At 64.8% G+C, this 17,721-nt stretch overlaps 1 protein-coding gene across 2 annotated transcripts; it reads right to left on the bottom strand.

Annotated features, from left to right (window-relative positions):
* Positions 1–982: 982 nt before the first annotated feature.
* On the bottom strand, positions 983–3,169 carry LOC111146410 (transmembrane protein 250). 2 transcript variants are annotated; one of them, XM_022501952.1, is made up of 2 exons: positions 2,800–3,169; positions 983–1,652 (listed from the first exon to the last, which is right to left on the bottom strand). In XM_022501952.1, the coding sequence occupies exon 2, from the start codon at positions 1,601–1,603 to the stop codon at positions 1,115–1,117; it is 489 nt and encodes a 162-aa protein (XP_022357660.1). In that variant the 5' UTR covers positions 1,604–1,652; positions 2,800–3,169; the 3' UTR covers positions 983–1,114. The 2 variants fall into 2 exon arrangements, with proteins under 2 accessions (XP_022357660.1, XP_022357659.1); XM_022501951.1 differs by lacking the exon at positions 2,800–3,169 and adding an exon at positions 2,432–2,643.
* Between the last annotated feature and the right edge of the window lie 14,552 nt (positions 3,170–17,721).

Here is a 17,721-nt window from a genome sequence, read left to right as displayed (position 1 = left end):
GCCACCCTCTCCTCCTCTGACAGAGAAGCGAGGGGTCTGCACAAGACATGGGCCCCCGGATGGACCAACAGGCCCTCCGCTCCTTCCGGCCCCACATTCAGTTCTGCTTGTCCCTCAGCAGCGGCTCCAAAGCGGGGGCAAGAACACAGGGGCAGCCCAGCCTGCGCCCACGCACGCCCAAGAGGGGCTCTTTCAGCGGAAACTCTGCTCACGTCCCGGGGACGGGCGCGCAGAGGCTGTGGTGCTTCTCCAGACCTCTGACGTCAGCTCCCAGCACGCACGTTTCAATGCCAGCCGTCCCTCAAAGGGAGAGAGGCCAAATCTCGGCTCCCCTCCCCACCCCCAGCCGGAAGGAGTTCAGGGGCCTCCCAGAATTCCACGCTTGGAGAGACTATGGGATTCCGCCTGACGTTTTCAACAAACCTGCCCAAGAGGAAGGCAGATCGCCCAGGACCAGGGCTGGTCCCCAATCTGGGAACTGGCCAAGGCTGCCTGTGACTCCCACTCAACCGCGTCTAAGCAAACCAACGTGGCCCGAAAGCCCGGCCTGGAACTCAGGACTCCGCTGCCGCTCAGGGGGACAGACGGAGGGCCTGAGCGCTGTGCCGGGACGTGGGCGGCCCAGGGCAGAGCAAGCAGCTTTGTGGCAGTGCGGACACCAGCTACTTGAGCCTGACACTTCCCTAAGGCTGGGGCTGGGGGCTCACGGGGAGGGGCCGTGCAGCTGGCCAGGAGGCCCTCGCTCGCAGCCTGTGATGCCCGTGTCCCAGAGAGGAAGCAGGGACACAGAGGCTCTCCAAGGGCAGACTGGGCCAGCGGGCCTCACCCTGGCACGGCCTGGAAAAGCGAGGGCTGGAAGCGTGGGCTGGCGGCCAGGAGGCGCTGACCCCCCAGGGACATACAAGGAGGGTCAGTGCAGAAAACGAGCAGCAGGGGGGCGCCCGCGTCCCCTTCCCGGAGCAGTCTCAGCCCCCCCCCCCCCCGCCCCCCCCCCCCCCCCCCCCCCCCCCCCCCCCGCCCAGACCCGCGAGGCGGGAGGAGTCCCGACCCAGCCGGTCAGGCGAAGCACGGGCCTCGGGGAAGACACCCCGCGACGGAGGCCCAGGCAGGGCCCTCACATGTCCACGAAGACCATGAAGCACCAGCCCAGGCCCCCGACCAGCAGCACCGTCACGCGGATGCCGTAGATGAGCAGCTCGTTGAGGAGGCGAAAGTCCACGCGCCGGCGGCCCAGCAGCAGCAGCAGCACCGACAGCTTGAGCTGGAAGCGCAGCAGGACGCGCACGCCCAGGTACTGCAGGCAGAAGAGCGCGGCCAGCGCGCCCCAGAGCGCGGCGGTGAACAGGCTGCAGCTGAAGTAGAGCAGGAAGCGGATGAAGCCGTACAGCCAGCGCGCGCGCACGTACACGTCGAAGTTGTTGTACTTGGTGCGGGCCAGGCGGGAGGTGCGTGCCGGCCCGCAGGCCGCGTGCAGGCAGGTGGTGTGCGGGCCGTGGAAGGAGCGCACCCGCCGCGGGATGGGCATGACCGGCATCGGGGCCCGGGCGCTGTGGCGAGCTGGTGGCAGCACTGGTGTCCGCGCAGCGGTCGGCATAGGCGTCATGGGCACCTAGGCCCGCGCGTGGCAGCTGAGCCCTGGGGGGTGCAGCGGCCTGCGGGGAAGTGACAGAGACAGGAACGGGGTGAGCCCCGGGACGCCGGAGCCGGCCCCGGGGCCACGGGGAACCTGCCCCCTCGGCTCAGGTGCCCGGGGGCCGCTCTCGCCACAGGAAGCACCGAGGACGCTTCAGAGGCACCGGACGCAGACTGAGGAGCCAAGCGCGAAGACCAGACAGGGGGTCCGGAGCCGTGGCGCTGAGGCTCCCTAGGAGTGACCTGAAGCCGGTTCGCCCTCCTCCCCTCCCTGCCCAGCTGGCCGGGGCGCCGGGCTCCCGTGGGGGCGGGGGGACGCTGGGGACCACGCCTGGCAGGCAGAGGACATCGCAGGCCTGGGACCAGGAAAGGACAAACGCCGAGTGGTCTCGTGACTGCCTAAATCACTCGTGGGGGGAAAGATGCACGTGCGGACGTGTGAACAGCGGGGCAGCCGGGGGGCTACGGGCTCGGGAGACACGTCCCACGGGCCGGCCAGGGGCGTGCGCGGGGGCGGAGGCCGGGCGGGTCCAGGGCTCCCCGCAGGCTCGGCCAGAGCCTGGTCTGAGCCCCGGGCGGCTCCGCGCGCTTGCCTCGGTCCGGCCCGCACCTGCACCTGCGGGCCTCGTCCGCTGGACCCCGCGGGGCTCCCTGCCCGCCTCCCTCCCGCCCCGGACCCGCCGTCGCCACGCACGGTCCCCCCGCCCAGCGTCCGCGCCGCGGGCTCCCGCGGCAGGCAGGCGGCGGGCACCGGCGCGGACCCGCGAGCCACCCCCGGGCAGGCCCGTCCGCCGCTCACCAGGTGCCCTCTCCGCGCCGGCGCCGGGGAAGGCCGGCGGTGCGGGCGGCAGGGCCTGCGGCATCCCCCGGCCCACGGGGCTCCAGGAGCAGGGCGGCCGCATGGTGCCCACGGCGCGGCGGCTGCGGGGCCCAGCCGCTCACGCGTCCCAGCCCCAGGCCGCCCCGAAGGGCCCGGGGCTTCTGCGCCCGGCGGCCGGCGGCGTTTGGCCCAGCGCGGGAGCCGTAGCGCCGTCCCTCTACGGCCACCGTAGCACTTCCCTCCCACCCCTCCGCCCGAGCCGACACCGAGAGCGCCTCCCTTCCCCCCGGCTCGGAGAGACTCTGAGCAGCCGGAACTCGACACTTCCCCAGGGCGTGCGTGCTTACGTGCCTGCGTGCGCGCCGTCCTTAGCACTGCCGCCCGACGCCTCGTCCCGCGTACGCCGCCGGCTGCTCGGTCTGTCTTGCGCAGGCGCAGATGGTGGGCCTGCGCGTGCGGACCGTGGGCAGCCCCTCCGCGCACGCGCGCGCCGTCCTCACGTGTCCGCGGCCCGGGGACCGGTGGCCGGGCTGGGGAGCGGCCCACTCCCGCCGCCGCGCCCGGCGTTGCCCCAACCGGACCCGGAGGATTGCGCGCGGACTCGTGAAGGGTTTCAGGCCTGCCGGGTTCCGGGTCGCTCCCTCGTAGATGCGGCTCCGCGTCCCCGAGAATGGGGGCCCGCCGCCTCCCGGGCCCGAAGCCCCGCGGCCCTCGCCTCCGGCCCGCCAGCCCGCCCCCCGTCCCTGCTGCGGGCTCCTGCGTCCTGGCCTTTGCGCTCCTGGCTCTCGCGGAGGAGGCCGGGCAGGGTCAGCGGAAGGAGCCGGAGAGCTTTGAAAGGTGCCCGGAGCAACTGTGAAGGGGCAGCAGATGGCAGAAAAGGAGTATATTTTAATAAATATTCCCTAAAATGCAGCCTTCTTCTGGTTGGTTTCTGCAGTAACTGCCTGCTCCACACTCTGACCCTTTCCCGCCCCGGTCCAGCCCTGTCCCCCGGGGCACCCCATCAGGCCCCTCCAGGTCTGTGCGGAGGTCCCATTGCTCGCTGCATGACCTGTCCCTTCTCGCCGGTTCTGTTCCTCCTCAGCCGCTTGCCGAGCTCCTACTCACCCTGCGAGACCCCAGTCCAATACCCCCTCCTCCGGAAAGCTGCCTCCGCCCGCGCGGCATCCCTTCCCAGGCACCCATGCCCTCCCCGAGTGTGCGCGCTGCTGCTGCTTGCTCTGCGCGGTCTTCCATCCCCAGAGCTGCAGACATCACGCGGACAGACCCACGCCCCCATCAGCCCAGTTTTCTCGCCCGGCCAGGGTGAGACGTGCTTCTGCTTCGTGGCCCAGTGCACACGTACCGTGTTCACACAACCCCGGAAGCCTCACGAAAGAGCACTTCTGAGCCACAGTCTGGTCCGTCCCACGTGCTGCCCAGGCTCGCAGGTAAGGAAGGAGCCTGGCGGGCGAGCACAGGGTGTGTCCTCAGGGCTGCCTTGGGGCAGGGCCAGGGGAAGCCTCCAACCCTGCTATCTATCTGTTTGCAGGTCCTCATTTGGGGCCCTGGTGGGGATCCCCATCTCGCTCTCCACCCTCCTGAGTACCCCTGTCCCCAGGCTTCCCCTCAGGGCTGGGCAGCGGGCAGTGGCCGGGCGCCACCTGCTGGGACGGTTTCCTGTTGCTGCAGACCGGCTCTGCGGGAGGGAAGGGTGGGAGGGAGGCTGAGTCCACCGAGCGCTTCCAGGCCTTAAAGCGGCTGTCCTGGACCCGCCCGGCCCGGCGCCCCCGGCCGTCTGGGGCTGCTTTTGAGCTTCCGTGGCAGAATGGAGTGGGCTCCTGGGAGGACACCCAAAGGCCTACAAACCTGAGAACCTCTACCCTTTGGCCTCTACGGTTCGTTGAGCCCTGCTCCCCACTTTAAACGGGGAGGAGGAGTGTCACCCTTGGAGTCATGTTTAACTCACTCGTCCTCGTTAGGGGTCAGCGTGACGTCCAGCTTGTGGTGACACTGACCGCTGGACACCAGGCAGCATGCTTGCCCCAGTTCCGAGGCCTGGTCAAGCCTCAGCTCCCAGGGGGGCTCAGCCTCTGGGGCCTCACACACACCCCCACAGTCTCCTGGCCGCAGCACAAGGGCTGCACTTCCTGCTCCCGGCTCCGGGCTGCCTCAGTGACCAGATCCTGAGGCCCAGGTGACCCTGTGGCATCTCCAGGGTTGGGTCAGAAGAAACTGCACACCCCCCCTCCCATGTCCTAATGCTCCCTCCCGGAACCAGCTGCTGTGCTGGTGGACGCTGGGCCACTGCGGGGGGGAGGGGCACACATGACAGGCGTGTGAGGTGCGTGTGGGGGACGCCATTCAGGGGGCTCCGGGCTGGGCTCTTTTTTTCTTTTTAATGTTTCTTTTATTTTACTTTATTTTTTTTAAATTTACTTGACAGACAGAGATCACAGGTAGGCAGAGAGAGGAGGAAGCAGGCTCCCCGCTGAGCAGAGAGCCCGATGCGGGGCTCGATCCCAGGACCCTGAGATCATGACCCGAGCTGAAGGCAGAAGCTTTAACCCACTGAGCCACCCAGGCGCCCCGGGGCTGGACTCTTCTGAGCGCAGCTTTCGAGTGTCCGGGAAAGGCAGCAGACGTGTGAGCGAAGGAGGCTCATGTGATCCCGTAGTGGTTGCGTGGGCCACGCCGGAAGCATGGAAGGGAGGCGGTGAGGAGGGGTTTGTGGGGGGGGGGCGTGTGGGTCCAGTGGGGGTCACCTTGGGCCACATGGCAGGGGTGTGGCAGCAGTGTGGATAAGAGTGGCAACATAGAGGGGTCTGTGGTGGTTCTGTGGAGCAAGCACGTGGGTAGCACGTGGGGGGGTCTGTAAGGTGGTCACGTGGCTGGCACGTGGTGGCCATGTGCAGGCCACAGTGTGGGCATGTGAGGGAGGCCGTGAGGAGGGATTCATGGGGGGGACGGGTCATATGTGGAGTTACATGGGCCAAGTGGCAGGGGCGGGGGGGCCACGCGGGTGGCATGTGGGGTGTTAGATGGAGGATATTCGGGGTCTCTGTGGGGCACACACGGGCACACGGGGGGGCATTTGGAGAGGCCGTGAGGAGGGGCTCCGTGCTGAGCACCGTGGCCATGGCTTTGCCCCGTGGGAGCAGGAGTGCAGCTGGGCGAGAAGGCCACAGGGCTGGGGCGGAGACCCCAGACAGCACAGGGCAGAGAAGCTTGTGTGGGCCGTGTCTGGGTCCCGGCCTGCAGACCGGGGCTGAGGGGAAAGACTGGTGTTCTCAGTACTAGGTCGGGGGCGGTCTGTTACCAGACCCTGTGAGCGGAACACGTGGTTTCCAGTCCTTACCACCTGATGGTACACGGCCTTGCCCCACTTCGTGGGTGAGGAGACACTGTTGGTCGGCGGGCCTGGCTCTGACCCCTGATGAGCCCAGCACCCCCAGTGGCCACTGGGTGGCACGCACACTGAGACGCCTCCTCCCAGCGGCCGGCAGGCCTCCCTGTGGGGTCTGGCGCTCCATCTGACCTCTGCTTGTCTGTCCATTGACCCTGTCCCCTCTGGGTTTGGGTGGCACAGCATCTCCCATCCCCGCTGTGATGGCTCCTCGACCTCCGTGACCCCAGACAGGATGCTCTTCTCGGGGCGGCCCCAGGCCTGGAGTCCAGGGAACCACCTGCCGGTAGGACACAAGGGCCCATTGGACGCACCCCGAGGTTGGTCACCGTAGAGGTGGTAGATGGCATTCCTGGGGGCCTTGGGAGGAAGCAGCTCTGCCCACACCCGGCTCTCAGGCGTCTGGCCTCTGGGAGGTGAGATACGCTTCTGTGGTTTGAGCCGGGGTCTGTGGCGCTCTGGACGGCCGCCCTGGTGAACGAACACGTGTGTCTGCTGCTTCATTAGCCGTCCTATTCCGGGACCACTTGTCGGGCAGCCGCAGGTGACCGGCACGGCTTTGAGGACAGCACCGGCCACGCTGAGCACCTTCTGTCGTTTGTCTCCTGAGAACGTTGGTCACAGCCCACATGGGGGTGGTGCCCCTATACCCGTGTTGTGGGGGCTCTGGGGGCTCAGCCCCTTACTCAGGCCCCTGTGGGCTGCGAGGAGGGTCAGGCCTAGGCCGGGTCTCTGTGCTGTGCCGACCTGAATGTCCACGAAAGCGTTCATCTTCTGACGTTGGCTCCCTGGCAGGGGCGTGGCCAGAGCAGGAGGGACAGACAGACAGGTCCTCTGTCTTCTCAGCAGGCTGCTTCAGGAGAGGGAATGTGGCCTTTCATCCCACCTCTCCTCCCCTCCTCACTGTCCCCCAGCTGGCCGCGATCTGCCGTCTCTCCCAGTCCAGGGCAGGCTTGAGCTAGGTGCCTGGTCTCGGCGGGGCTGTGCCTGGGCCTGGCTGCTTCTGCCCGCCGGCCCCCCACCCTACCCCACCCCCTGGCCCTCCAGCTGAAGCTGCTAAGGGGAGGGAGGGGCTGTGCCCGGCCTCGTCTGTGGCCTGGCTTGCACAGGGCCCAGGATGGGCGGGACTGCCTGGAGGCCTGGCATCACCGGGGCAGCCGTGAGCCCTTGGCCCGCCAGGCTTCAGTCCGGCGCCCACGCCCACAGCCTGCGGGAAGTGGACCGCGGTGGGTGCTGGGGAAGCACTCGGGCCGCATCGGGGGCCATCGTGAGTGATGCGGGGGGCTGTCGGGGGGCTGCTGGATGATGTCTTGTAGATGACACACCCGCCTGGGTCACAGGAGGTGGGTCTGTGGTTGGATGAGTCACTGGACTGTCCTGGCGGTTCTCCTTCATCAGCCAAGGAGGCCCTGCAGCCCCAGGGGCTGTTGGAGGGTTTAGCGAGGTGTGGCCTTCGCCAAGGCGGGGCAGAGTAGCGCTCAGCAGCGCTGCCATCGGGATGTAGGGAAATGCTCACTGTACACCAGCCACGGAATCCGCGGGCGCACGGACACTCCGCCTCCTCTCTGCGGTGAGGAGGAGGCCGCGTGGCCAGCTTCTGCGTGGCTCTGCCCTCCTCCCGGTCTGCAGGCTTTATGCCACTTCGTGGATGTGCCCTCTGGAAACCCAGGTCCCGGCCACCCCAGAATCGCCTTCAAGGTGAGCGCCCTCGCGGGGTCCAGCCCTTTGCAGCCACGCGGGGTCCAGCCTTGTGCAGCCCCGCACACCCCCAGGGCCTGGCTGTATTTCCTCCCGCGCTAATTTCCCTGCGACACTGTTCTACTCCCGTTGATTGAATGCTTCTGGGCTGACAGGGGAGAAGATTTGCGGCGCAGCTCATCATGGCCCCAGAGCAGGGCGGGGCGGCCGGCGGAGGATCCCGGGCTGCGGGCATGTTTTATGGCACGGGGGGGGGGGGGGGGGAAGACAAACATACGCATTTATATGTCACTTGTTGCAATATAAATGCTAACTTGTACTCCTTTCAAAACTTTTAATGAATTGTACACGTTTGGAGAGATTTATAGGGTGAGCAGAATGGCACAAAATGTTACTTTTAACATATTTGTCTCTTTGGCAACAACAGCAAAAAAAATCTGGAAGATACCGCATTCAGAAATAAATCATAAGTAGATGCATCTTAAAAGAGGTTTATTTGGGTTGTTAATGGTTGATGGGCCCCCCAGTGCAGGATCTAAAGTTAAATTATGCAAAATCAAAAACAAACCTTATAATACTTAATCAGACATGCATAAAACTGGCAGGTCCAATAAATTCTCCCAATTAACTTGCTTCAGGTCGTGATTGCACTCGCTAATTTAATCAGCCCCAGAGTAATCGGGAAGCTGGGAGCTGATGAGCGAGTGCGGGCCTGCGCACTGCGGGCGAGGGCAGAGCGCGGAGGTCGGGGCCACCGAGGGGGGCGCTGTCTCGCACGAGGGCAGTGGTTGGCCCACCCGGAGGGCCAGCGGCCGGGCACTGGGCTCAGAGCCTCACGGGCGTGCCGTCCTGGGACCTCGGCAGCGTCCACCTGGGTCCCTGGGAGGAGCCAGGCCTGGACATGGCCATCTGGAGTGAAGTCCGCGCTCGCTCTGCTCTGCTCCAGATGCCCCGGGCTCTCCTCAGCTGCGGACACCAGCCCCTTCCAGGACGTACTTGGGATGGTTCTGTCCCCGGCGTCTGCCCCGGAGCCTGCCCATTCCAACCTCCGATTCTTGATTAAACGAGGGCTTTGAGAGGCACCGGGTGGCTCAGTTGGTGAAGCGTCGGACTCTCCATTTCGGCTCGGGCCATGATCTCAGGGTCATGGGATCGAGCCCCATATTGGGCTCAGGCCTCAGAGGCAAGTCTGCTTAAGACTCTCTCTCCCTCCCACTCTGCCCCTCCCACCCACTGTCTCTCTGTCTAAAATAAATAAATAGATCTTTAAAAAATGACAACTGACGGTTTTGACTCCAGTGTGCTTTGTCCTTCCTGCTGGGGCGGGGAGGGTGGACAGTGACAGGGAGAAGGGCCAGGGAGGAGCCCAAGCCGTCACCTGGGCCTGCAGGGGGAGGCGGGGCTCAGCTCCAGGCCCGGCCCCCAGGGTGTCGCACAGCTGAACTCCCGGAGCTCACGCTGTTCTCTGCCAGGCAAAGCGCTTCGTCCTGTTTTACTGTCAAAGTCGGGGTTACGTTGCACACCTGGGTTTGCATTCTGTCCTCCCCAACCTTGACCTTACTACGTAATGAACATTGTTGTTCGAACGAATCTGGCCTCCGGTGCTCTGTTATGACGTCATCAATTCCTCTCTGACCGGACGTGTGTGTCGGTGCCAGTTTTTTGTGCTTATAGATAATATTGCAGTGCACACCCGTTTCTTCCGGGCGGATCGCCGGCAGGAAGACCACGGGAGGCTCCTGACCCGGCCGCGGCAAGCCCCCGGGCCCACTTGCTGCAGCAGACGACCCAGGGCCGAGGTTCCGTGCTGGGGGCTCCCTGCCGAGCTCCTGCCCTCACCACCCCTCAGCCGGTCTCCCTGGCACAGACGCAGTCTCCCGAGAACCGCTGGGGGAGTCGCGCCTCTTGTCATTCCCCCAGCAAGCAGCGAAGAGCGCCCACTGCTCGGAGAGGGGCAGCTGGCTCGTCCTCACCAGCGCGGGTCCGCGAGCAGGCCTGTGCTGATGTCACGCTCAGTCTGGGGGCTCAGGCGCCTCTGGGAGGAGAGGCCCGAGGCCCTGCCGGAAGGGCAGCCTGGCCCCACAGCTTAGCACACAGACGCACCAGATTAATTAGATCGGAGACCGTGAACCCAGAAAGCATCGTCCAGACTCGAGTCCCAGATCCTGAAGGATCCACTCCCAGGAGGCCCCAGAAGAGTGGGACCCACCGGCACAGAGGGGAAGGGGACCCGTGTGTGACGGGGCCGAGCTTCCGTTCGGGAAGAGGACCACGTCCTGGGGACGGACAGACAAGGGGACGGCTGCACAACAGGGTGAATGTGCTTGACACCCTGGGGCTGTGCGCTCAGAACTGCTTCAGACGGTGAATGTTCTGTGTTCCACCACGCTGAGAAGAAAAGGAAGGTGCCCAAGGGGCTCGGGTCGTGATCCCGGGGTCCTAGGATCGAGCCCCGTGTCAGGGCTCCACAGTCAGTGGGGAGGCTGCTTCTCCCTCTGCCCCTCCCCCTGCTCGTGCTTTCTCTCTCAAATTAATCTTCAAGAAAATAAACCTTAAAAATTTTTTTTAAGATTTTATTTATTTATTTGACAGACAGAGATCACCAGTAGGCAGAGAGGCAGACAGAGGGGGGGGAGAAGCAGGCTTCCTGCTGAGCAGAGAGCCGGATGCAGGGCTCGATCCCAGGACCCTGAGATCATGACCTGAGCCGCAGGCAGAGGCTTTAGGAGCCACCCAGGTGCCCCAACATTAAAATTTTTAAATAAGAAAGGGGGGACAGATAAAACCATATTTCTGAGTGCTTTGATACGCGCGAAAAACTCTGGAAGAGTAGGAAGTATGGGTGGAGGCAGGAGGGAGGGCTCCCAGAGGGTGGGGAGGGGTGATGGGGCTGGATGCCGAGGGGTTTCCAGACTCTGGACCCAGTGCATGGTCTGGTACGGGAACCTGCAGTGTTCATGCTTTTCAGATCACGATCTGTCCTTCCCCATCACACCCTGCCACCCTTCCAGAAGCTTCCGTCCTTCCAGACGTTTCCTTCCAATGCATCTTCCTGCAGTTTCTCCCACTGTGGAAGGAATCTTCTGAAAGACCTCCTGACCCACAGGCTTAGAGGCTCTGCACCCCGGCCACCATCACGTAGGCCACCCCACCCCCAGGAAACCTAGCAGCTGGCGTCTCCCCACGAGGGCCGTGACTTCGAGGTCTTCCTCTTCTGGGGCAAGTCGCCTCTCAGAGTTGTCCCTTCAGATCCTTCCAGAGTCAGCTCAAGACCCCTCCTCTTCCAGGAAGCCTTCCTGACCCCCAGGGCTGGACCAAGTGCATGCGTCGGGTGCCTGTCTCAGAACCCCCACCCCCATGGGACTGCCCGCTGGGCGTGAGCTCCTTGCACTCCAGTAGGGCCTGGGTCTGGTTGAGCTGTATGACCCTATGCCCAGCACAGGGCTTGTCTGGCCAGAATGAGCCAAAGTCACCTCCCAGAATCCCTAAAAGTGTCATGCTTGACAGCAGTGTTTGTCCCAGTGTCTCAAGGGCATGACTGCTCCCCAGAACCCTCGGTCCTCCTTCCCACCAGGGCTCCCTGATGCCACGATGAGGCTGGCCCTGGCTCCGAGGGTGCTCAGGTTGGGAAGGGCGTGGGTGGACGCTGAGGCAGTAGCCAACCCCACAGCCCGGGGACGGGGGATAGGGAAAGGCCAGGCGGGAGCACGCTGTGGGCAGGCTGGAGGGCGAGTGAGGGCTTTGCCAGGGGATCTTCTGGGAGTGCGTTTAGGAGGCTTTGCTTTCGGTGTGCTGGGGCCTGGGGCATGCGGGCTGGGTGGGGTCCGTGGGGATGACGTGCGACCGCCACATCTGTGCCGACCCTCCTTGTCCTGCAGCGGACCTCGGCGTCACCACGGGTCCCAGGCCTGCCAGCTCCCCAGGGGTTTGGGGGTTTACTAGAAAGAAAGAAATGGTGCCGGACCTCGGGAGGGACAGAAGCCCCAGTCACCACGTCCCTGTGGAGGGAGACTGGTGCCGAGGGACCCCAAGCCTGTCCAGGTTTCTGTCCAAGGCACCCGCCCCCCCCCCCGGGTGACAGTCATTGGCCTGTGTCCTCACGGGGCCCCTGGCTCCATGGAGAGGAAGAGCTCTCAGGACTTGGAAATCGCAGGGTGGAGGCGTCATGAGCAGCAAAAGGACACTGGAGTGTGGCTTCTTGACCCTCTGAGGACAGTGGCAGAAACCATGTGTCCTGAACACTGAAAATGCTCCTGTCCTCTGTCCAGATGAATGCGGTGTCCCCTGAGAAGTGACACTCACAGCCCTGGTCACTGAGCCCCGATTCCCTTGGCAGGGGCGCTGGGGCCAGACTGACCTCCGAGGCCCCACATCCTGGCTGGACCTCCAGAGTCTCGCCGCACCCGGGCCCGGCTGCCGCCTCTATGAGGTGGAGTGGGCAGTGCCTCTGACTGGGACAGGTGGGAACCGATGGCACAGATGCACGCAGGGCAGCCCTCGACATCACGGGAGGGCTGGTCCCACTGCAAGGCCACTGTCAAGACCATCTGCTGTTGGCACTGGGCCAAGGTCTGCCATGAATGAGTCTTAACTTTCCTCTGTGCTGCGCTGGCCTCAGAGCTGACCAAATGGCTGCTCCCTTCCCTCACCTCCCACCAGAAGAACCTGCTGCTGGCTCCTGGGAGTCCCAAAGCTTTGCAGGCACAGGACTCAGGTGCTGGATCAAACCCGTCCTGAACGCAGCCCAGGACCAGTGCACTGACCTTGTGTTTTGCTGCTGCCGACACTTCTCAGCTGGGCTCCCCTTTCTGGCTACAGGCTCTGGGCCTGTGGTCTGGGTCCGGAGGAACTGCCTCACTCCCTGCGTGCTCCCAGGAGTAGCTAAGGGCATGTGGGCAACCGGCTGGGCATCCTGGGGCAGGCTCCCCCTCATTAAGTGGGGATCACCATCGCGCCGGGTGCTCACTGAGGGCCTGCCCACTGCTTTCCCCGGACCTGAGACCAGGCTGACTGCAGGTCTGCCATTGTTTCACAGTCGATGGTGAAAGGAAAAGCACTGTCCCCGCCCGGGCTTCCGGGAAGAGGGTCCCATTGCAGGGGCGGCAGCACAAGCCGGAAAGCGTCTCTAAGGAGCAGGTGTCCTGCCCCGCCCCCGCCCCCCCCGCTTCCCCCCCTCCCCCTCGCTCCCCCCCCTCCCCCTCGCTCTCCCCCCTCCCCCTCGCTCCGCCAGCGCCGCCGCAGGTGACGGAGCCGCAAGGGAAGACCCGGGAGAATCCCCACGGCGCCCCCCAGCGCCCAGCTCCCCGGACCCGGCGGGTGCGCGCGGCGGCCGGCAGAGGGCGCCCCCGGGCAGGACGCGTCCGCCGGTGTCAGCGATCCGGACGGTCCACGCAGCTTGAGTGCGGGCCCCGGGGACCGCGGGCCGCGAGCCGCCGGGTCTCCAGGATGGTGCACCTCCACGCACCCCGGCGCACCCCGGGGCCCTCCTCACCCCAGCTCATCCCTGTCCGGGGCGCCGCTCCGCACTCGGGCTCACCGCGGGGTCCCCCAGCTGCCCTGTCTCTCCCACGGACACAGGCGGGTCGCTCCCTCTCGCTGGGCCTCAGTTTCCTCTTGGGGTCAGACGCGTGCGAAGCGGGGCCCGCGCTGCTGCGGCCGCTTCCCGAGCGCAGGCTTTCTCTGGGCACCCTGGGCGCCCCACTTTAGGGGTGAGCAGAGCCCCGAGCCCAGAAGGGACTCGCACCCCCTGTACATGAGGGTCCCCGAGCACAGCGGGCGGGGGGGTCCGAGGAGACGGCTGTGGGCCCTGAGCCGGCCCCTCCTGGGATCCCCATTGCCCACCTGACCCGGGCGAGGGGTCGCGCGGGCAAGCCCTGCTCCCGCGCTCCGCCTCCGGCGCTAGGGGGGCGGCCCCGCCCTCCCGCCTGGGTCCTGGGACCCCTGGCCGGCGGCCCGGGCGGGGGCGAGGTGGCAGGACTCCCTCCGCGGCCGCGGCTTCCAGCGCCCAGACCGTCCCCCCAGAGGCCTGCAGGGGGCGCCCGCTGCCTGGCTCCTGGAACAGCGCAGGTGGGCGTGCGGGGCCGCAGGTGGGTGTGCGCCTTCAGCAGTGGGTGTGCGCGGCCGCAGGTGTTCCAGCAGGAATGCAGAGGCGGAGGGCTGGGGTGACTCCCCACCACAGGCCTGGGCTGCGTGTGCTCTGCACAGTGCCTAGGGTCATCTTTTGATCAGCGGCGGAGAGACAGAGACAGGGAGAGACACAGAGGGAGACGCTCTCAGAGGGTGGGAGACCCCAAGTCACAGGTAAGAAAATGAGGGACGCAAAGTTTGATAAGAACTGTGACTGTGGACAGGGGGCTCGGATGGGTGCGGTGGCACCAGATGGCTACCAAGGGGACAGGGCAGGGTCAAGGGTCCTGGTTCCAGCGGGCGCTCCCTGGGACTCCTCCCGCCCTGGGTGCTGAGCAGAGAGCCCAACGCGGGGCTCGATCCCAGGACCCTGGGATCATGACCTGCGCTGAAGGCAGAGGCTTTAACCCACTGAGCCCCCCAGGCGCCCCCCCCCACACACAATTTTTGAGAACACTTTTCGGTTCACAGCAAAACAGAAAGGAGCAGAGGCCCCACACACGCATGGCCTCTGCCATCATCAGCACCCCCGCTGCAGTGGACCACTTGCTACACCTGAGGAACCCATGTCAACACATCATTGTCACCCAGGTCCACAGTTCACCTTTGTGCTCACTCTTGGCGTGCCATGGTCTGTGGGTTTGGACACACGCACAGGGTCCCGGGCCTGCCGTTCGAGATGGGCAGAGTCATTTCGCTGCCCTGAGAACCCTCCCTGCCTCCCCCCAGACTCAGGCTTCACTCTCTCATTTGCATTCTCTCCTGGGACTCTGGCCCGGTTGGGGGCCGGGGTTCTCAGTCTTCAGAGGAGGAGATATGGGCTCGGTGGCGGCGAAGGGACCTTGACACTGAGGCCTGACAGTGACCTTGGCACGCGGCTGCTGCAGCACTGCCCAGACTCATGCAGAGGACACGCACGTTGCAAGCGTGGCCTAGCCATGCCCTGCGGGCGGCCCAGTGGCCTGTGGTGGTCCCTTGTGCCGTGCTGAGTGGTTTCACTGTCGAGGGTAAAATCGAAGGACCAAGGCAGGGAACACAGTGGCCCCCAGGGGGGCATGGCACCTGCTCGACTCTCTGCCAGGTGCTCAGAGAGAGTCTGCAGGGGACTGTCCCAGCACTGGGCGGGCAGCTCGGAGGCCACCCAGCCCTTCCCCCAGCTGGCAGGGGTTACCTGCTGGGGTGTTCAGGGACTCCCCCAGATGCCCTAGCCTGGCTCACAGGGCTCCCTGCTGTACCCCCACATTCTTGGCGGCCAGTGGACTCCTGTTGAGTGGATGATTGGCTTCCTGCGTGAGTCTCCTGGGTGCTCCTGGAAGGCAAGACGAGGGCCCTGCCACAGAGCTGTCAGAGATGCGGGAGATGCGGGCGCTCCCCTGTGTCCCCCCATACCCTCAGGGGCCACTGATCTGCACCCCCAGCCCCCACAGGCACGGCGCTCTGCCAGGGCTCCCGTCTGAGCCGCCGCAGAACACCTACCTGTCTCGCAGCAGCTCCAGGTGACAGCTGGGGGGTCTGTCACCCTTTGAGGGGTGCAGCACCGATTCCTGGGCCTGGACTCGAGCCCAGGGGCAGTGGGACGCATTAGCATTGCAGTAGGGTCCCAAGCCCGGTGATCTCAGTGTTTTAGGGTCATTTATGAATTCATCTGTTCGCCGGGGCAAGTCTTTCTGCACGCAGTTGCCATGGCTGCCTGGAGTCGGTGTCTTATTAATTCTGCGTGTTATGCAATAAATACAGATCAGATGATCGCCCTGAAGGTTGTGTTTTTATTATGCAGTTTGGCTCCTGGCGCCGGGGTAGGACGCACACGGTGTCCCGCTGACAGACATCCATCAGGTTCTGGGCACCTGGGCGGGGCGCAGGGAGGTGCTCCGGAGCCCGGAGCCTGAGGACGGGGAGGGACAGGGAGACAGAGCTGCGGGGGAGGGGCTGGAGGTTCCCAGGCATCCTCGGCGGGCCTGAAGGGATTCCCACAGCTGGACGGACAGCACTGTCCAGGAGGGGGGCCCGGTCCCCTGTGGGCTGCTTCAGCCGGAGTCACGAGGCACAGGGAGTTGGAATTGCTCCAGAATGCATGGTCCTACCCAGCCAGGGGTGTCTGGACTGAGGGGTCCGCTCTGTGGCCCTGGGGCTGCCTGAGGCCGGCCATTTCTGCTCCGTCTGTCCAGGAGGTGAGGACAGTTCTCCAGAAACGGACCGAGCATCCTGACGTCCACCTGGTTTCAGGCTGGCTTGGGAGACTGGGATGGAAGGGTCCAGGACCAGTCCTGTTAGGAACCCTTTTGGTCAACCTGGCTGTCTTTGTTGATTTTAGCTTCTGTTCTCTTCACCATCGTGGACACCTGCTTTGCACAGTACGTGCCCAGGATGGCCCTGAGCCTGTCCAGCGGCTGAGGCAAACACCGTGCCTTTACCCCCGATCAGTACAAGCACAGAGATAAAAAGTCACAAGCTGGGGACTTCAGGATGATCGGGATTCCCATGTGGTCTATTTACTGTCCGTGCACGGCCCTCACTGGCTCCCCTGTCCAGTCCCTCCCCAGCCTCTGAAGCCAAACCGTCCCCATGGTCCCCCTCTGTCCCCAAAAAGCCTCCCCAGATCTGTTCCCCTGGCCCACGGCAGACCAGGCAGCTGCCCCAAAGTCTGGGCTGCCCAGTCGTCTCCATGGTGCTTGGTGCCTAGGGCCAGGCTCCAGGTTGTTTGGGGGCAAGAGAGGGGCAGTACCCAGCATCCAGGTCCCAGCATGGTGGCTTCTCGGGCAGCCCATCAACTCTGGCTACGCTGGGTGTTTGCTTCCGTCAACCGCTAAGGTTCAGGGCCAGGAAAGGGTGGGGAGCCCAGGTGGGCAGGGGAGGGAGGCCTAGCCCAGGGCCAGCTGTGAGCTGTGGGGAGAGGGGACTGGCTGGAGGCAGGGCCCGTGGAGTCGGGGTGCCAATGGAGGCCCTGGGGTCACACCTGCCACAAGAAGAAGCAGAGGGGGCTCTGTTGTAGGGTGCCCCAGGCAAGGTAGGGGGGGACCCTGGCACTGGGGTGCTGGGTGACCTCAAGCATGTTGCCAGCTCTCGGGGGCCTCTCCTCCTCTGTATAATGGGGTCATCTCCAGGCTCTCTGCAGCTGGGCCGAAAGTGGCTGACCTTCTGCAGGGCAGGAGCCCCCCTTCCCCGCCCCATGACACCCCCCACCCCTGCTGTCGGATAGCCAGACCCGCCAGGCATGTGGCTCATCGACCCCCCTCCCGCCAGCGCCCCCATGGCCTCCCCAGATGCTCCTGGCTCCCCAGGGCCTGATCAGGGCATCAACAGAGCCGTACTCACCATTTAATTAAGCTTAGTTTAATTAAAAACCTGGGATCCTTTATTAGACTCTGTAATTGATTTAATTTCCTATGGAATTCAAGTGTCAAACACCGCTGCCACGTGAAGTCCCAGATTCCGGGGGGTGGAGACAAGCGGACGGCCGCACAGCCGGAGCTCCCAGGAGGGAGAGCTCTGCCCCCAGAGCCCGGCAGACAGGCCCACGAGCCGCCTTCCCTGCTCCCTGCCCTCTCCCCTCCCCTTTCCCACGTTCCCCGCACATGCTTTGGGCTTTGTCATTTGCGGATCCCTCCTGAGCTGGGGGGTCCTCGCAACCACGCGTTCTCCCTGATGGGAAAGATGGGCAGGGCCTGGCAGGCCGCGCCGCTGTTGCCGACGGGGTTCTGGAAACTCTCATTCAAGCTCCTACGGCGGCTCAGGCCGTGGCATTGCCCCTGGCCTGCAGGGAGACTGGATCTCCTCCGGGGATTCCAGAAGATGGTGACACATGTTCTGACTTGGTGGGCCTCTGGATGGGGAATTCCCGCCTGGCTGCCCTTCACGCCAGTGGATGGGATGGGTGTGGGCCTGGGGCGGGGTTGGACAGCCAGCTCGCGTTGACCGTCCCCTGCCCCGCCACAGATCCCCTGAGGGCAGAGTGCCCAATGTTGGCAGCACTGGGAAGCGGGGTACACGGGAGAGAGGCTAGGGCTTGCGCGCAGAGAACGTTCCCTCCTCTGTCTCCCGAGAACACCGTCACCCGCAG

The sequence above is a fragment of the Enhydra lutris genome, unplaced genomic scaffold, assembly GCF_002288905.1.
Source record: "Enhydra lutris kenyoni isolate GAN:26980312 unplaced genomic scaffold, ASM228890v2 scaffoldscaffold13, whole genome shotgun sequence".
Classification (NCBI taxonomy): Eukaryota; Metazoa; Chordata; class Mammalia; order Carnivora; family Mustelidae; genus Enhydra; species Enhydra lutris.
Note: the sequence above shows the minus strand (reverse complement) of the source record. Positions and strands in the feature narration are given on the sequence as shown.

Coding starts and splice junctions, on each gene's coding strand:
- LOC111146410 (XM_022501952.1), bottom strand. CDS start 1,603: ATGACGCCTATGCCGACCGCTGCGCGGACACCAGTGCTGCCACCAGCT.